General features: G+C 37.5%; 1 protein-coding gene across 1 annotated transcript in view; it reads right to left on the bottom strand.

The window, feature by feature from the left end:
* Positions 1-3,570: 3,570 nt before the first annotated feature.
* Positions 3,571-20,845, bottom strand: part of MARCHF11 (membrane associated ring-CH-type finger 11) — a 32,153-nt gene continuing 14,878 nt past the window's right edge. The window contains exons 3-4 of the mRNA XM_086609036.1: positions 11,135-11,327; positions 3,571-3,893 (exon numbers count right to left, since the gene is read on the bottom strand). Coding sequence (XP_086465162.1) covers positions 3,571-3,893; positions 11,135-11,327 — 516 coding nt within the window. The remainder of the gene's footprint in view (positions 3,894-11,134; positions 11,328-20,845) is intronic.

The following is a 20,845-nucleotide window of genomic DNA, read 5'->3' as shown; positions in this document are numbered from 1 at the left end:
GAACTTCCAGCTAAATTTATTTGTGATCTGTTTGTGTCCTTGAGTTCTTTTGCTTCTTAGGCTTGTTCTTTGTCTAAAATAGGTTTTATTCTGCAATGTATTAACTGAGAACAATAGCATTCGCTCTCAACTTTTGTTAAGCAGAACAAGCCACACTCTTCTAATTTCCTCATGTGAAATAGTCTGCGTTCCTTTTTCATCCTAATATCCCCTCTCTGCATCTGTTCTGATTTGAATTAATCTATATCTTGCATGTAGGTGATCACAGCACTGCAGTACTGCACAAATCCAAATACAAGGTCAAGGAAGAAATACTCATATCCTGCACTAGGCACTCTTGCTACTGAAAACATCCCACAGTACAGTACAGCCATAGATTTCATTATTTTTTCACAACTGCTCCCTGCTCATACTAATCCTGTCACTATTTATCATTTCCCGATGTTGCTTTCTACATATAGAAATAAATCAATGCAGACATATGCAATATTACTGTGCCATAGCATTATTAATGATGACTAATCTTACTATTAAAAAGGCTTCTCTGATATTTGCTCTAAACCGCTCTCTCACTACTAATTTTTATCACTCTTAACTGGACCATTTTTTTCCCTCAGAAGCTGTTAAGTGTTCTAGACCCAGGTGTCTTTCAAGTATTTGTACGCAGAAATCTGGTCCTCTCTTAATTACATCTATTGATCTTTTCTGGTGAGTCATTTTTTCCAGCACCCTAATTATTTGGATGTGAATGAAAAGATTTTTTTACAACAAAATGTTTTCATATATTTCTCAATTTGGTGTTTAGTATCTTGTAAAAAGACCACTGAAATATTCTTTAAATCCCAGAGATCACAAATACCTAAAAGGTGTGAAACATCACCTTTTAAGTGTATTGATCACAGAATGCCTTATTCTCCTTGTATTACAAGGGCTTTTTGAGATACTAACTCTGATTTCAATTTGGTCATGTGGAATTGTGGTCCTTCTGAGAAAGCAGGCTTCATTTCAGTAGTAATTAAGAAAAAGAAACTCCCAGTGATACAGCAGGTTTCCCCAGTCATAGTTTCTCTCATCTTCTGTTTCTCCACAAATCTCCTTTGGGAAATTGTTTAAAGATAACCTAGAAGTGAATTTTCATAGTTTCTCAATGAGATTGCCTGTCATATGTGGGTAATTTGCCATACTGGAGACAAATTGGCTTTTTTTGAGGTAGCATTTTGTTGTTCATGGCCTATGTACTTCTGTTTGTATCAATTGTTTGCAGAGCAGCAAGTCATCTGTAGATTTAGTAAGTGTAAATTTGAGCCTGTGAGCCTGTAAGGCAGAATGCTGGGCCCTGCGTAGAGTTCATTGGCTAAACATTTATGGATACATACGGAGCTCTTAGCTCCAATGCTTAAACTATTTCTGTCTCTCTTTGAAGTGTAGTTACAGAAGACTCCTGTGTCTGGTCTTGGCACCTGGCCTTCTTACAAAGGGACGGCATGCACTGATTCCAGCACCATCCTGTTGATCTGAGAGGAAATCTTCCAGCTGCAGCACTCCGGCTACTGCACAGAATAACTGAAATTTTTCAGCCATTGGTCAGAAAAATGTTTATCTGTGTCCTGGGTGCAGGTGCCCAGGTGGGGACATGGGGTGGGAGCTGCACGGGAGGCTCTATGAGGAGAGGCTGAGATTGCCCTGTGCCCGACACAGCTGGTCCCAAGCAGGTTTCCCCTCTGACTCTGGAGACATCCTGGTGGAGTCAGTACTTCCCTGTAGTCCCTGGAGAGACCACGGTGGAGCAGGTATGTCCTGCAGCCCAAGAAGAGGACCATGGTGGAGCAGATACCCACACTGCAGCCCCTGGAGAACCAGACACCACAGCAGGAGGATACGCCCTGAAGAAACTGTGGGCTGTGGAGAGCCCAGGCTGGAGAAGTTTTATCCTGAAGGACTGCAGCCCATGGGAAGGCCCCACACTGGAGCAGGGAAAAGTGTGAGGCGGCAGAAGTGGCAGAGAGGAGCTGTTACAAGCTGACAAGAGCCCCCGTTCCCCATCTTGCACCGCTCAGGGGAGGAGGGAGAGATGCTGGGAGGGAAGGGGCGAAGCTGAGCCTGGGAAGAAAAGGGGTGGGTGGAAGGAAGGTGGTTTAGGTTTTGCCTTTGTTTCTCACCATCCAACTCTATTTTAATTGGCAATAAATTAAATTAAAATAATTTTTCCCGTGTTATCTCTTTTTTGCTTGTGACAATGTGCTGGTTTTGGATGACCTAGAGTTCATTTTCTTTACAGTAGGTTGTATGGGGTTATGTTTTGGATTTGTGATGCAAACAGTTGGCAAGTGATGCCCTGGCCTTTGTCTCAACTCCCAAGCTTTTTCATCTTATTTTCTCCCCCTGTCCTGTTGAGGAGGAGGAGAGAGCAGCTGGGTGGGATCTGACAGCCAGCTAAGGTCAACTGACCACAAACTGTTTTGAGTAAGCTAGAGCTCTCAGAGTCATTTCAGCCCTACTTCCTCATCTTGATCTTCAACAGACTTAATTACTAACTTGGAAATTATTTCCATTTCCATTTGATTAAAGGATATTAGAATTTCTGCCATGAGACAAAAACAGAGAAGCAAATTTCATAGCATTGATTAGCTAACGTCATAAAAATGAATATTGGCTCATTTTTAATATGATTGCTTGTTACCTGGCAAAATTAAGGCTCTGCAGTATTCCTACTTCAGTTTCCATTAGGATTTATTATTCCAGAAGTTGTAATGTACATTTCCTTTTTATGTTAAAGAATATGGGTTGTCGATGTTCTATATTTAGAATGGTACTAGAAATTCACAGGCTGCTAAATTCAGCGCCGCTGCTTGGAAGGTAATGTCATTCCTGTGCACAGGCACAGCCTCGGCACTGCACATCTTGGAGACTCGAGAGGCAGCGCAAAACTCTTCCCCTGTCTGTGTCATACTCGTGTCTGACATCTTGCATGTCCATGTGAGAGAGAGAAAAGAAGAGTTGGCATCTCCCTTCAGTTGTGTGTAACACCCACTGGACTTCCTGCTGAAAGTCAAGGGACAATCTATCCCTTACTTACCTTCATGCAACAGAACTGAGCTACAAACAACAGCAAAATAAAGACGGAAACGGAAGAATACTTGACTTGTGTCAACATTCATTTTCTTTTTGGAAGAAGGTTGTTTGGTTTAATCCTCATGAAAGTTGGAAAAATAGCACTAGTGGATTAAAGCCAGAATTTAAGAAAATACATTTAAATTTTTTTTTTTTTTACTTAAAAATGAGTTTCCTCATCATTCAAAGACCTACGAGTTAAACTGTATTGTATACAGATACAAATCAACAAAAGATCTAATAAACCAGACTATATAAAAAGCAAGAGCCGCCTTTTTTTTTTTTTCCAGAAAAATGTATTTGTGTTTTAGCTGATCATATAAAAAGCATTAATTTTTTTAAAAACGTGTATATATTTTTTCAAGTGTTCGTGGTTTCACCATTCATCATAACTACATTCCAAAGCCCGTGACATCAGGGCACATTATCCTTATCTGTGCAGCGCAGGGAGCATTATCTTTACACCGAGGTCACTCTCATCACTACTTCCCCAGAGCCATTATCCATTGATGAATCTTCCTGAGGTCTCATGCGGTTGAACAGATGTAACAATACATAGCCACACTGAAATCTTGGTGAGGTTAACTGTGTTGGATGAACTAAACTTCTGTTTCTAAATGCAGTCAGTGGTAACCACAATGTCCTTCCTGCTGAGGATTCTCCTCGATTGCTCTCTTCTATGTCTGTGGCTTTATCGTAATTTAACACATCCCAGTGTAGATTCACAGCCCTCCAGCGCTTAAACACTCGATAAACAGATGCACCTTCATGTACTATCAGTCCTGAAATTAAGAAAGGAAAAAAAAAAAGAGTTTGTACAAAATGTCCATGGATACCATTTTGAGAGCAAATAGAGATGAAACACATAGTAATGAACCTGGCAATTGCCAGAGCCTATTAAATTACTTTTAAGTCTGATAATTCAAATAAATCATACATATGCAATATACCTGGTTATTCATGTGTTTCAGAGTGGGAGGTGGGAAGATGCAGAGGAAATAAAATTGTTCTGAATGAAACTCAACATAACTAATACTGGAATAATCTAAGCATACCTAATCTAAATAAAGTATTTAGATTTAAGTAAACCAATATAAAAGAACCTTATTGGCAGATTTGTAAATTGACTGTTTACACCAGTTTATCCTTATACATGGTAAGTACTACTTACTAAGATTTGTACTGGTTTAAGTAGATCTTTTAGTAGGTTAGCCCTTTTGTAATGAACAGGATGGTCTTAATTTTTTTTTAAGAGTGTTCTGTAGAATTCAGTACAAATACAAGCAAATTAAACTGTTTTCACATTCTTAGTTCAATTTGGGAGCACAGAAGATTTATGGAAACCTGAAACAGCTGTAAGTATAATGACTTTCCTGTCTTGCTTCAGTAGAGCAAGAAGAAATTAGATATTATTAACTATGAGGAGCATGGCAACTCTATTCTTTCTCTTCAAAATTCAGTAGACAAAAGTTGAGAAACATCTTTTTTGTTGAGAACCAGGAAATCTTTTAAAAGGTCCTCAAAGGAAAATACAGATTATCTGGAGTCCTCAACAGACCAATCTGCTTATGAACTTCCATGTAGCTAATACTGTACACATTCAAGCAATCTATTTACTTAAATGAAACTCTTCATTTTTCTTATGTATGTATATATGTACTTATATTTATACACACACTCCTTATGTGTCAGTATTTCAAATATGGAATTACTGGAGAGACACATGGAACTTCAGGCTTCTTATTAGGTTTTCCCTCTACCAGCCTGGTAACTTATATGGTTCTGAGCAATGTCATGTTTTTTCTGGATCCCTGCTTTGGGAGGAGAGCAATCTGCCTAGCCAAAAACGTATAATTTTTTTTGTCAAATGTATTTCTTGCCTAAAATTTGCCTATACATGGCCACATCTATAATATGATCTGTGGTGTCAGGCAATAGTCCCTTTTCCTAAGAGATTGTAGTCACCTGCTCCTACACAATGAAATTGTGATTTAAGTGTCTGAGGTCTCTTAGCAAGGTTAACTGATACCAGAAAGGAGACATTCAAAGAAAGATGACACACACAGAAAGGATGATAAGAACATTTGTATGAACAGCAAACCTCAGATTCAAGTGCAATGATTTGCAGATAGCAATGCTGCATACTCTAACACATTTTTAAAAATCATTACACTGAAAAATGGAGAAACATGAAGATTGCTTTCAGAGCGACACGATAGCAAATGTAGCATCTCTGTAAGGCTTTCAAGTTGCCTAGAATTCGTTCAAGTGTCCAACACAGCAAAACTAACACAATATAAACTTAAATGTTAAATATTCAAAAAGCATTTTGTATCAGCATAGCATTTTAGTGGAAAATTTTCTTGATTGCAAAGTGTTTATCTTCCTCTTCTCAAATACATATAAAGCAACCTGTCCTAAAAATTTAGCAGCCATGTTAATACATAAATGCACCTCCAAGACTGACTATATTGTCCTAAAAAGGATAAATGTGTTTGATCACGGTACAAAATCACAAAATCTACAAACCAAATAAGCCATAGGTTTATTACTATGAGAACGATCCTTCTATTTTTTTTACTTTCCTGTTGGATTTCCTCTAGAATTGTGAGAGAGATGAGCATAATTTTCCCTCTACCTGTCACTGGCTCATAGCGTTCTTTGGCCTAACTTCTCTCAAGACTGAGATGAAGCAAACTTGAGAGAACCTATTTACCACAATGTAAAGATTTTTGATACCTGCCTGCTCTCCACTGGAACCTGAACAACATATTTCAGAATAGAGAAGGAAGCAGTTGAGAAAGGATCATTGAGGTACATGAAGCACATTTAAACAGTGAAAAGTATCCTCTCAAAATTATGACAGAAAACATCATAGGACTTCTACTTTTAAGGAGCTCTTTTTTACTGTTTTTGAGCTTTCAGGATTTACTGAAATTATGTTTTCAAAGTTTTCTCAACAATGGCAAGGAACAGAAGTTTTCTTTAAAATGAAATCTGTTATTCATATATGCTCTAAAAGAGCTAAGGAACAAAGGATCAAATATTGGAAGGCTTGAAATAAAATTGTCACATTTGGCAATGCTGAAGGAGAAAAGGAGTACTTTCATAATTCCTCCCATAAAAAGCTTTAGTTCTCATCTGGTAAAACTACAGGTTGAAAAAGACCTATGTAGAAGAGGCAAAAGAATTCCAGTAGATCTTTTGTCTCTTTGAAAGATATTTTCCACAGGCCAGGGGAAAAATGTTCTCAGCACCAACAGTTCCAAGACCACAACCAGGAAAATCTGGGTAAGGTTTAAATGCTGGAGATTGTCTAGTTCTGAAGAAGTTCTGATGCTCAAAATATAAGTAGGTAGTCACTAAAGTGAAGCTGTAAGAAAATCACAAAGAATCTTCTTTTTCTTAAGAGTTTCACAGCAATGAATGAGGATATGAGAGAGAAAACAAGGAAAAATCCATGAATAATACTGACTTGTTCCAAATACTGTGGTTTCAACAGCACAGAGGACATAGTTGCACAGTCCTAGGGGAAAAAAAAAATTACTTGTTTGACCAGGACAATCCCAAGAGGAAGTGTTAGAATTCACTACTGTTAGCTGTTCAGACGTTCTGTCCAGTATCTACAAGGAACAGAATTTTGGGATGATGGACCTGGCAAAATGTCCTAAAGACCCAAAGAAGACTTTACTTTCAGGATTTAGTTGTCAGATGTAGCCTTTGCAGTGGGATCCAGACCATAGGATTATGGGAAGATCATAATTTTCTTTTTTTTTTATTGCTGAGTACTACAAGATTCTTTCACTCTATCCAAAGGATTTCTTACCCTGAGTCACAAGAACACTTGAAATTTTTCATACTGAATATCTTTACAAGAAGGCAACCCCTCTTAGTTCGGATGTGGTATTAAGATTCCAATGTTGTCTTATTTATCATACTAATCTTGTAATAATTTAGGAATGGTCCTCCCAGAAACATCACAAACTTTTATCAGGGAATAAAAGACCCTTTTCAGAAACAGACTTTACCACTGGACAAAACATCTCTAAATCCTATTCTAAGGTCCACAGGTACAAGAAAATGCAATAAAGTGCTCAAAGCATTAAAGTGAAACATGTCCACTCTAAAAATAGCAATAAAACCTTAAACTATCTAGAATTAGTGAAAGACTGACTTCCTGAGTAGAGAAACATTAAGTGCAGCTAGATGCGTTCATTATAAATAACTTCAGCCTGTAGATTTTTGCAAGTAAAGGAGTTACATGAATGTTGCTAGGCATCAAGTTGCTTGGTGGGGAAGAAAGAGGCTTTCAGAGGGCTATTCGCACCTCACATTGGCTCCCATCTCTTACTCCCTTGTCATTACGTACTGGCACCACTCATGTTGGTGCCAGTACAAACAGGTTGCCCAGAGAAGTTGTGGATGCCCCATCCCTGGAAGTGTTCAAGGCCAGGTTGGATGAGGCTTTGGGCAGCCTGGTGTAGTGGAGGGTTTCCCTGCCCATGGTAGGGGGGTTGGAACTAGATGATCTTTAAGGTCCCTTCCAACCCTAACCATTCTATGATTCTATGATTCTATGTTTCTAGTGCAATGTTAACAGTAGCTTTTCATGTGCTAAAGGAGCTGCACTGTTGTGCTGGGACTGCAAGTGAGCTGCTATTATTTATGACAGGTTTTGCTCATGTTAGAACCATTCATTACTAGCAGTTATGATTATATTCCAGGGAAAATATGTAAAATTATATGACCTCACTGTTAGGAGAAATAATTGCTACATCTAACAAAGCAGAATGGCAAAGACTTGGTATACTGTCCTTCAGTGGCTAAATAAGGGGTTTATTAATTCTTTCCTTTCATATTAACTCATGAACTCATCCCTTTTGGTAATCCCTACATAGATGGTCTGGTCTTAGCACCATCACTGCAGTAGCTCTGGGTTTCACAGGCAGTTCTACTTGATTAAAATGTTCAAGGTTTGCCTTAGGAAAACTTCTGCCATCAGCAAGTTTCAAAGGGAACTGCTTTACGCCCAGCTTAGATGCAGAAATGTGCAAACTAGTGACTTGTAGGACTGAAATTAACACTGAGAAGTGAAAAAGATGATCCTGTTAGGAAGAAATTAGAATTCTAGAAACAAGAACAAGAAAAACAATGGATACCAATAAAATACGTACATAGAAATGAATAGAACATATTATATTTACGATCTGTAACCTTTGGGATATTTCTTTTGGTGAAAAGATAATCAAGACCAAGAATTAAAATACGAGTTATATGTCATTTACTTGATAAGAAAGTGGGTGGTGTACTACCTATGGTATATGAATCACTCATTGGGAAAACAAATTAATATATGCAAGTTTTCAAAGATGTCATATAAATATGTCATTACCTTTGGGAAAACTGCTTTTAAAAACAATTACAACAAAACATTTCAAAAAGTACAGATATTTACACTTCACAAATGACCAAATATATTCATATTGTTTATGCAAAGCTATAGGGAGGCATAACTGAAGGCAGCTGGAATATGTCTTGGTCATGCCAGTAACTCAAGCACTTCTCTTGAAATATGTGCTGTACAGGAAAACCTGTATGTCTGCATAGATATTTCATTTAAATAAAGAGAGATTCCAGTGGGAATATAGGTATTCAGTCACTGCAAATCCTGTTGAAAACTAAGAGAATGCCATGGATGACTAAACACAAATGAGAGGAGAAGAGATAACTAAGTGAGAAACTATGGCTGGCTGCAAGCATCACGAACTTTATGATATAAGAGATTATATATAATACACAATGGTAAAATCATATGTTAGTGCCTTTGGGAAATCATCAGCATAATGTACAGTGGGTTTTTTTTTTAATCATTCATGAGTAATAAATTATTCATCTATTAGAGAACTTGATTTTTTTTTAAATTAAAACTATCAATCTAAAATCCCTCACTTTATGACAAAACAAAAAGATAAAATTGGATAAAGTTGAATATATTAATAAATATTTTTGAGAGTTACAAGAACTCCTCATCTTCTAAGTTTACAGAATGCAGATTACTTGAAACTATATGCAGCATAAGTAGGCTGAATGAATCTGGATCATCAAAATTCCACAATTACCAAACCTCCATTATACAGCTTTCTGAATTTCCACATTTAGTTTAGTAAACTGTTAAGTCATATCTGCACTGAACTTCATAATTACAAAACAGTGTCCAAATATATTTAATCATTGTCAATTTTACATAAAAATTTCCATGTATTATTTATGCTAGGGCTATAAGACAGGCATTTATGTAATTGCAGGCAAGTCAGTGTATCTGGTGGGTGAAGACAGCTGCACGTCTACTTTGCTCCTGCATGATGCCAGTTAGGCTAGAAGCTCCATAGCCATGTGAGGAACACATTAGTTCAGTAGCTTCCACTCCAGAGGTGGCTTGAGCCTGGCTGGCTAGACACCTGCACGTACCAATCTACTGAAAGCTCACCTTGCAATAGTTTACTTCTACCGATAAACAAACTAATATTTCTGATCACTCACAGACATTCTCAATCAATTTTGAGATTAATTTGGTTTAGGTGTTTTAACAGTCAAACAAAAGTAAATTTTTTACTATTGTTATCTTTGTGAAAAAACAGAATTCCATATAAATGCAAAGTTTAGAGTGCCTGAAGCACATTTGACTTCACTCAGTGTTTTTTTTAAACAAAAGCAAAAACCTCAGTATTGTGTTAAGCCAGAAAAAGAATTCAGGAATCAGCATGTAAGGGGACACGTAGCTGAGCCCTTTCTTTACATTTAAAAGCTGAACACTTGTCTGGAGCTGCAGAGATCTAGATTCTGTTCGTTTTTCTGTCTGAGAAGATTTGGTTTCACAGAAGAAAGCCTGTGTTCTAACAGAGTGGACTTCTCTTAGAAAAATTACAAAATAAACAGAACTACTGATCCAGTTGAAACATAAATACTCTTATAGTAATGGGATGGTTTCAATAAAAAATGATATGGCTTGATGGTTGGAGCAAAAGCCTTGGTATTAGGAATCACTCTGTTTCTTTGCACTTTACTGAGCAGAATCCAGCACTTTCCTTCTGAATTCCCATATATGAGAGTGGGATAACATCAACATTTATCACCCAGAAATCTCAAAGCAAACATCAGAGAGCATTTGACTTCTGGATTTTCTTGAAATTGCAATTCTAAGAATGCGGTTTCATGTTTACTGCAATTACTAAATTTTCTCTGCAAATAATCATAGCTATTCTAATAATCAATTCAAGATTGTTTTAGCAAATACTAAAGCAATTTCTGTTTAGTATTTCTGGGTCCAGTGTATTTTCAGAAATTTCAAAACTGGTCAAAATAGCTTTGCAGTAAATTGCATTTTCTTTTATTTTCTTTTAAGATTTCAGCTAGAATTAAATGACTTTAGACTTTTTAATTGTATAGTAAGTTATTATAGTTAGCACTATTAGAGTGTTTTATAACTGCTTATGATGTACAAAGAACTTATTTTCTCTGCTCTATGTTCTCTGCTCTTTTCTATTACTAGTACTGAGACCTATGTAATTCTGTGCAAATTAATTTTGGATATATAGTTTGATGACATGGTCAAGGGCTTCTTTTGCACTTCACGATGACACAATCTAATGCAAAGTGGCATCAGTAGAAGACTTGACAGCACGTAATTTTACTAATTATTTTAATAATGTCTTTGTTATTTTCATCTGTTCAACTTCCAGAAATTTGCTAGCCATCTATTTTTTCAAGAAATTGAAACTGATCCTGTTTTCACCACTCAGATCTTGGGGAGACACTTTGGTGAATCTAAGAGTAAAGTTTCTTTGGTTCTTAACTCTTTGCAGTATTTGTAAGACTGTAAAAAGCAGTATTTGCCAAAGGTACCAGCTGAGAAGAGAATAAATCTGCAAAGAACTGGAGTGATTGATCAGAGTGACCAATTGAAAAATAGATATAGTCACAGTCTTAAACCACAGTCTGTGCTGTTTAAAGATTTTGAGCTTACCTATGCATACTAGATCCATAAAACCATACATTCCATAGCAGATTTGAAAAAGGATGTCCTTTCTTTGCCATACTGCATAAGGGCTGAAGGCTGACCATAGAAGCCAAGTCACACTTGCTACTAAGAACAGAGATCCTAGGATTACAGCAACCATCTGCACTTTCTCAACCAGTGTTATAGTAATGCTTTGCCACTAAAAGAGAAACAAAGTTGTATAAGATAAAAACGTTATTTTCTGTGATTGTACATTCAACTCCACTTTTTTCCTGAAATCAGAAATTATTTTAATATTTATACATATCTTCATAGATTTTTACTAACATCCTCAATACTAACATTTTATATATTTTTTTTTACCTATTTCACTTTTAGTTAAAATGAAACTAATAGTTGCTTCCCATCCCCTCCAGCATCACTATCATCACCATCTAGCTGTGAACTTCAGAAAAGTTAATAGTTTTATTTCTATTTTGAATACATAGGCAAAAAAAAGATCTAGTCTTAGGAATGGAACTCAGCCTTTCATATTTGTAGGCTAATGAAGAGAATTAAAAATATGTAGGGAAGACAATCTTAAGTATGTTTTATGTTAGTGTGACAAGTTGAAAGTGACAACTTTCCCTTCCATTCTCTCCCCCTCAAATCTGAAGCCATTTTCCACTTTCCTGCCGCTCATCAAAGAAGTTCCAGGCTGTCTCCAGACAGACCAAGGGAGTTGGGTTAACCAACATTACAAAGAGGCACCTGCAGCCTAGTATGGAAGCAACCTGAAGACTCAGGAGAAGCCCTGAATGTAGGTAGCATAAACATTTCTTTTCAGTGCACCTCAGTTACATCTGCCTTCCCAGGGACGGCTGTATCCTCTGTATGTGAGGTACTCAGATTTATGATGTGACAAGATTTAAATATAAAAGAGCACGTTTACTGAATTCTGTCAAGATAAGAATAGAAATAAAATTTTGTTAAAGAGTCAACAAAGCAAAACACAGCATAAGGAAAAAAGCACTCCAGACTACCCTTAACATATATGGTCTTTCTTGGCCATAATTTCTAAATTAGCTTGGCCAACTCTCCACTCTAGCCTCATCACCTATCCCAGAGCTATGCAGGCTTTGTAGGCTGCTGCCTTTCCTGTTCCTAACTTTGAACACACCTGCCTCCTTATACAGTTGGAATAAGTGGAGAAAGAGCTACTGGAGTAAGAGCTCTGTTATCTCTTTTCATACAGTACTCAGTACCGTATGATCATAGGATGCTAGAATAACTCAGGTGGCAAGGAGTTGTGGGAGGTCCCTAGTTCAACTTCCTGCTCAAAACATGGTCACTGATGAGATCAGACCAGGTTGTTCAGGGCTTCTTTCAGTAACACCTTGAAAACCTCCAAGCATGGAGACTGTTCAGCTTCTCTGGAGACCCTGTTCCACTTTTGACTGTTCTCAGGTTGAAAAATGTTTTTCTTAAAAATGTTTTTCTTATATCCAGGCTGATTCTCTTTTGTTCCAACTTATGCTCTCTTCCTCCCATCAAGTACCACTGTGAAGAGCCTGAGTGAGCAATGAAGCCCTCTGCCCCTTTCTTCTCTTCCAGCTTTTTCCATTAATTTTCTACTCTTGGCTAACTTGCACATCTGGTGCTGCATGCCTTCTTGTCTTGCAGCCTTCTGAATACAATGGTACAAAAAGATAGCTGTATAACAATTTGTAATTTGTCTATCTTGAAATACTATCCTTTTATAAGGAACTTACTAAACTCATACTAGCTATTTCATTGAACTTCAGGGTTTAGAATGAGGCTACTAATATTAAATAATACCTTTTTTACGGTAAAGCAACTATGGATACTCATTTACTTTGTTAGAAATGTTTTTAATAAGGTCAAGGAAAGTCATTAAAAAGTGACGCATGAAAGAATGGTGTGAACTTCTCATGACTGAGATATTACTTGTACACAGGATTTAAATATCAGGAGTGAAATTCATAGAACTCTCTTTAGACTCTATAAGGATATGTTCAACAAAATTATTTTTCATTTCTCAGCTGAAGTCACATAGTGTGACTTGGCAGAAAACTGTCAAAAATGCTGCTGGATATTTATCTCTTTCTATCTTCTTATCAGTGTGAGACAGATCTGTAATAAATTTGTTCTGAACGCCTGAAATCGACGTACATTTACATGAAATAAAGCTTTAACTGTCACAAAATATTAAACTGTCAAATTCATGGAAGAAGTTGGCAATAAACTGAAAAAACTGTTATATCACTGAAATAAACAGCAGGTCTTTCACAGTGCAATTTCAGCAATGCAGAAGTTCCTAAACTCACTGCAGCTTATTTTTCTTTTTTTTTTTTTTTTTTTTTTTTTAAAATAGATTACTTATAATTATTCTGCAAAGATAGCACTGAACAGAAGGAAAAGTAGTTGAAATATTTGGAATAAGTAATATATCATGCAGTCTAGATATAAAGTCTATCCCTTATTCTGATGTTGTCTGACGACCATTTTCTATGTCTGTCTCTCACTCCCAAGCAGAATCAACCACTCCTACCATCTTTTTCCATCTCACGAGGGCTTTTGTTGGCTTGCTCAAACTTTTTCTTTCTAGAAAAACTTGACCTTCAAAAGTCCTAAGAAGCACAGATACGATCCTCACCTCTTCCTAGCATCTTCTCAAGAATGCATTCTAGTTATTTTGCTGTTATCCTGACACATTGTCTGTCCAGAATGCAAGCAATAGAGTTTCTCAACCTCAATAAATTCAGTAATTCCAAAGATTCAGCATATTAGCATGCTACCAACCAGGAAGGGGAGCTACTGAGAAAAAGTAAGTAAGTTTTGAGTTATAAAAAAAAAAAAGGCATATTTTTTGCATAATGAAGACTGTATTCTGTAGTTATGTCGTTATTCGCATGTAAATAAGCTTGGAAGGTTCAGTCTTTTACTTAGTCATGGACAGTACTAGCCATCAGGCAACAAGAGGACCTACATGATTGTATTGTTTGGTGGCATTGCATTTCATAACAAGGCTTGTGAAGAGGAACCAGAGTTGTGGTCACACTATTTTCTCCTACCTGAAGTCTTACAGCATAGCTAATATGTGTAAGCACACGCTGTGACAGACACCTAGAAATAGAAGACTCCTTTTCTAAGAGGATGTGATGGTCTGATGGCGGGGGGGAGCGGTTCTGGTGGCAGGAGAGGAGGTGTGCTCCCTGTGACCTCCCTGGTTTTGGAACCAGGTCAGACCCGGTTCTGGGCACCAGATCGGACTCCCATCCCCCTCGGGGTTGAGCCAATTGGTGCCTCTGCGAATTGCCCTATTTAAGTTGGGACAAAGGAACCGGAAAAGGTGCTTTGCCCAGGAGCAAGGAGAGGGGAGGGGGGCGCTGCCCCCACTCCCCGGCTCCCAGCCGGGTGGCTGCCTGCGTCGGGCCGACGCCACCCGCTGAGGATGGTGGCGGTGGAGCCGCCGGGGAAACTCGGGGAGAGCCCTGCTTCCAGGGTGCCCACCGGGCCGAGTTCACCCAGAGAGGACTGAGATCTGAGAGAAACGGCCACACCGACACCAGGTCAGTGAGGATGGAACAGGACGAGGTGTGCCGGAGCTGAGTTTTCCCTGCAACCAGTGGCGAGACAGCAGGTGGCCCCCCTGCAGCCAAGACAGACTTGGTGGAGCAGAGACCCACTCGCAGCCCATGGAGAAGCCCACGTTGGAGAAGAGATGCCTGAGCCTGAGGATGGTCATGAAGCATGGGACGCACGACAAGGTAGAGAGGCATCTAGAGTCCATGGGACGACCCACGCCAGAGCGAGTGGCAACAGCTCCCTAAGAATCTGAGACTGTGGTAAAGCCTGCACCGGAGCAATCTGATGGGGAAGGATTGCATCCTGTGGGTAGGACTCACACTGGAGAAGTCGGTGGATTTTCCTCGTGAGTAGGGGATCCACTGGAGCAAGGGAAAATGGTGTAAGGACTCCTCCTGCTTTAAGAAAGAAGCAGCAGTAACAACACGGAATTAACTGACCTGCACTCCCCCAGTCCCTGTCCCCCTGCGTCGCTGGGGGGAGGAGGTAGAGCTGGAAAGAAAAGGAAAGGGGTGTGTGTGTTGTTTTTAAGATCTGACCTTGTTTTCTCTTTATCCTCTCAAGTAACAGGTTTTGTTTCCCTTCATCCTTTTTAAGTAACTGTTAATAAATTTCTTTGCTTTGAGAAAGCTGACTCTGTTTTGTCTGGGACCATGGTTGGTGGGTGCTCCTTCTCTGTTCTTGTCTTGACCCTCAGTCCTTTTATTATATTTTTCTCCTCTCCATTTCACTGGCGAAGGAGTGAGAGAGCGGCTGTGTGAAGTTTAGTTGCCGGGTCAGCCTAAACCATGACAGAATAAGATTCTTTTTATAACATCAAAAGTCAGTTAAACTTTATGTGATTTCTCACCATTATTTACCTTCTTGTATGCCCTGTTACATGTTATTATAATCACTTCACCTTTTAATGTCAAATTAACGGCTTACAATAAAGAGGTCACAAAAATAATGCAGTAAAAATAATTCAGCGATAGTTACTGTTGAGAAATTGCATTTAGAATTTAATAGACTGAATTATTTAACATTCCAAATTGAGCTATCTCATTATTAGTGTGTCATAATTTAAATCCATTATTTCCACAAAAGTGTTTCTCATTTTCTTCATATAACTTGTCTCACAACTCTTAATTGTTCATGATCATAAATTATATTATGACTTCCTAATTTGTTTTTGTCATTTGCTGACTATACATTCCATAACTAGTAACAGTTCTTTTAGCTAAGTATTTTGCCAAGTTAGAAAAGATCTGCACAGCCTTTTAGTGTCAGCTTTTGTAAAGTACCTGACCCTAAAAACCCCAAAGATTACAAGAAAGATCACCATTTTTGCTTAAAAACTAGAAACCAAAACAAAATTTTAAATATTTTGTATCTAGATAACTATAATAATATTGAGTAATTTTTCAGATTAATTTTTTTAATTCTCTTTTAAATTTCTGTGAAATAGGCTCCCATTTCATATTCCTTCCCATCACATCTGTAGTGTTGTGATGTACCATGCCATCCCTATTGCCCACAAAAAGAACACATTTTACTTTAATATACAATGATGAAATCTTCCTTTGAAAATGATGCCTTCATAAACAAAATATAATTCATGCTTCTAATTTTAATGTAAAATTGTCTATCCCTTGAAAACTTCCTACACTTCTACTGATACTTCATTATGTTTGTCTCTTTTAATCTTTTATTTACCACTGGTCTTCCTTTCATGAATCATTTGGGTGTCTAGCACATTAATGGTACACTATAGTTCTAAAGCTGACCCCAGAAACATTGCTTCTCTTTTCTTTTAAGGGCTCTGTCAAGCAGAAATACTGCATAATTTCTTATTTTTTGAGGTTGAGAATTCCAGAAGTTGAAAGAAACATATTGCTTTGATGGACTCGCTGTTAAAAAATAAAGTTAATACAGTTATATGCATGTCCTTACTAACATAATGATGGATATAATATTCAAAGATCTGTCATCTTTGAGATAAAGTGGTATTAACTTGGCTTTTTTTTAAAGGTGCCTCATAAAAGCTCATTGATTTTTGTAAAATACAGGGCAGAAAAGTCATCTAAAAAGTACTGACTGAGACTGTTTTTGTACTTAGAATACATTACATGAGAAATGTCTGCAATGAAACTACAGGCTTTCCTACATCCTTAATAAAGCATGTACGAAACTTCCTTATGGCTCCCTGAATGTGTACCTGCTTCAACTGTCCCAGTTTGTAACCCACAAAAATTCCTCAAACCAAAGAGCTGTTGGGGGTTACCCCACTCTTCTCTCAGAAACACAACTTATTATGGACACTGCTGACAGAAGCCTCTCATTCCCTCTAGTCATTCTGGAATGCATATTTTATATAAAAACAACTAAAAATCACTATCCATGACCTATTATAACATAACATGATTAACTTGAAGATGTATCAATTATATGACTTAAAAAAGTTTTTGTTAGATTGTTCTAATTGCTCTGATTGCCAGAATCAGACAGCTCTGACAAGAAAAAGTCCCTTCCTACTCTTTCATCATGCATAAAAGGATTCGCGATCTGTGTACGTATGAATAAAACTCTTACAGAAGTAAAAGAACACAATGATTCAGGTCAAACAAACCATTTTTGAAATGCCTGTTCCTCACTTTATCTTGTTCGTAGTCTAGACTATTAGGTAATTAAGTTTTCTAACATGTTTCGCAGTAAGCACACCTTGACTGCCTAATTTAATATGCAGTGATATTGTTAACTTATTGACTAGCCTGGATAGAAAATGTGTAGTTTTGAGTACACACACACACACACACACACACAATCATTTGAAATGTCTTTTTTGGCTATAGGCTTCTATTTTTATGTCTTTTTAAAAAAAGAATCAATGCCACAAAAATTGCAGCTCACTGTTAACGCTTACCTATTTTGATAAATTATTAACACATAGAGTGCCTGTAGTCACAATGCCATTATCTTTTCATGTGTCAAAGAGCTCCAGAATATGGGTAGTTTGGATTGTATGTAACATCTCAGTCTGCTTGGAAGGCTGTATCAGTATTTTACTTTGAACATTCTGAATGCATAACATTTACTGTGGAGACACCATTCATTCACGGACCACATAAGCAATTTAGTTGATAGCTCCTGGAAGTGCTGGCCTACTGCATGTACACGACTGAGTAGAACATCTACCCCTACGGTAGATGCACCTCAGGTTTCTAAGTGTCCAGAAGTCTGGACCTGGACATTCTGAGCAATGTACAAAATCTTCTAATTTACATTCATCTTTCAAAATCTTACTATTTATTCCATGTTCACTGTTAGGCAGAACAGTTTAGCGTTTTATCTTATGATTTTTTAAAATGATGTTAAAATCAAGATCTGAGACCACAGCAGAGCTGTGATGAAAACTGTGTTAGTCTTAAATAATTTTTTCTCTGAAAAATTATTAGTAGTTATCTTTTGCTGCTGGCCATAAAATAAAAGGAATGAGGCAAGACTAGAGGATTTTGTAACCATTTTCACTCTCTTAGAGACAGAAAGTGGGTATTTAGTTTTAACAGTACATGGAGGTGAATTCCCCTTCCACTTTGAGGCATTTAGAGTTTCTGGAAACAACTCCTGTTGATTAAAATAAAGATAATAATCCCGTCTGTTAATCCTCCTGTCTATTAAAATAGGGATTGTAATTTTATCCATTCTCGAAAGAAAGGCTAGTCCTTTAATAACGAGCATACTTGAACCAGGAATCTTTCCACAGTATCTAATATAGTATTTTCAACACCTAAAAGTACTGACTGAGACTGTTTTTGTCTAAAAGCATATGAAACAAAAATATGAAACCTGTTAAATGTCCTATTTTTACCAACTAGTACTTTTTTCTAATTCTTGATTTCTGCTTATTGTTAAGAATTGCCTGTTGTCCTGGTTTTGGCTAGGATAGAGTTAATTTTCTTCATAGTAGCTGGTCTAGTGTTGTGTTGATAACACACTGATGTTGTCATATATACATTTCAGAGTACTTAAAAGTCACGGTGTGTTGTAGAGATGTATCTGTGAGAAATATGTAAGGTTTGAGTGAACTGTTCTCAATTCAGCTTTTAACTCATATGAGACTCTAACCAATTAAGTTCAGCTCAGTGGTTTAGTTTGCCAGTATTTTGAACATTCTATGGACATGTGTACATTTGGTGAAAGCCAGTGAATGAAAATTACCACCCTACGTAAATAAATACTATTCCTACTGTAAAGCAGGAACTGTTCCATTTCTGTTGCAGCTTTATTGGAAGTACTGAGTTTCACTGCAACCTAGCTGTACTCTTGATAGCATTATATGAAAATTAAATATGAATGAATGGAGGAAATGAAAGCCTGCCATGGCTGTTGCATTCTCTGTAACTTGAAGATGATCTGCAAAATTAAACTGAAAACAGCTCAAGCATAGACTGTCATGTTATGGATAACTGAGGAAAACAAATTTATTCTAATTACTAACATTTATTCTAATTCTAACATTTATTCCAGTTACTGAGAGGAAGTAAGTCTCAGCACGATTATAAACCAGTTGCATGAAGGGAGACATTAACAATTTTCATGCCGTCTAGTCACTTTGGAGGGTTAACCATGTTTTGCCTACAGAACTCTGTACTTCGCTTTGGACACAAACAGACGGTATCAAAAAGGATTCTGGACTTGCTTTTTCCTCGCTTCTGGGAAAGGAACTGTTTGCAAATTAACTGTTCAATACTTTTAACTGAAAAAAATGCTGAGCATGAGCCTAAGATCGTGCAGCTCAATTATATTAATGCATTCACCAAAGATGCGTAAAAAAAATTGCTCAGCATGGAGGGATAGAACAAGCCTCTTCCACAAAAAAGCCCTGGCCACCAGTCAGTATATAGAGGCATCATCTGTTCTTGATGTCTTCTCATCTATCTTATTGAAAGTATTCAAGTATTAATTCCAGTTCATTTACAGAAACTCACATTTCATCTGCTAGCTGGACTTTCTGAAAGTGCTGGCTACTCTTTCTCTGTCTTTTTGACTCTGTGAATAATTAAGTAATTTTTACAACCTGTACAAGAGGAAACACAGAGAATTTAGCTGAGAATGTTCTACACCCTAATGGCTGGTGCATTCCCTTGTGAGAGTCCTTGACTCAAACCCATTGCTCACCTGAGTTAAAGCAAGGTTTTAAACTTCTACCTCTAAAGATACTGTTTTAATAACCGAGATTTACATGGAAGTCGGGATATTTGATAGTAGAACTCTCTCAAAGTAATTTACTGGAACACTTCCAGTTCCCATACAATACATAGATGTCCACTGAACCAAAGAACAAATGAAATCGATTCCTCTATTCACATCATGAGTAGGGAGAGTAGGGAGATGACTTCAGTATGGTACAGAGAATCAGGACCTATTTCTGACACTGGCCTATTTCAGGGGGTTCTGGATGCTGAAAAAGAGGCCATGGAAAGGCCTTTCCTGGAAAAAAAATCCATATAAATGACATGAAGGTGGAAGAAATGCCATATAATTTGAATTTTAGAGTTCAAAGTTTCCACTTCACTGAAAGAAGACTGAAAGAGGACTATTCTAAAGCATTTAAGTACTGTAAAAGGGGTACAAAATGCAAAGTATTAATGTGCTTTTCCAATCCAGGCACAACACAAAATGTTTGTTAGGTGATGGAGCCAAAGAATGTAGAAGTACAAACCAATTCAATTGGATAAGCACAGTTAAGAAGTTGTAAAGCACCAATTACCAACATTTTGTTTAAAGTACACAGTATTTACTGCTTTCTACTATCTGCCTTTAGGCAGTCTATGAATCCAAATACATGAAATCAAGTACTGCATCACCGCATCACCGTTTATTCCCACTGGATTCGCCTGCAAGCAATGTTATTTACAGCTGAGAACCAGGGACTTCACAATAGTTCTGGCACAAAACCCTTGGTTAGGCACAAAGGAGCACCTTCACTGTCCAGTCTTCTTCCTACTGCCCTACAGCAACGCTGTGTTTCAGCAGTGAAGGGTACAACCTCACCAGAAAACCACTGCGTACAAATATTGGCTTCTGGCCCTTTCGGCTCTGAACAAAAACTAATTCACAAAATGGGATCAGAATTTTCATGTGCAAATC

This window comes from Tauraco erythrolophus, chromosome 3 (genome assembly GCF_009769465.1).
Source record: "Tauraco erythrolophus isolate bTauEry1 chromosome 3, bTauEry1.pri, whole genome shotgun sequence".
Lineage (NCBI taxonomy): Eukaryota > Metazoa > Chordata > Aves > Musophagiformes > Musophagidae > Tauraco > Tauraco erythrolophus.
The sequence above is the reverse complement of the archived record's forward strand: the minus strand, read 5'-3'. Positions and strand labels throughout refer to the sequence as shown.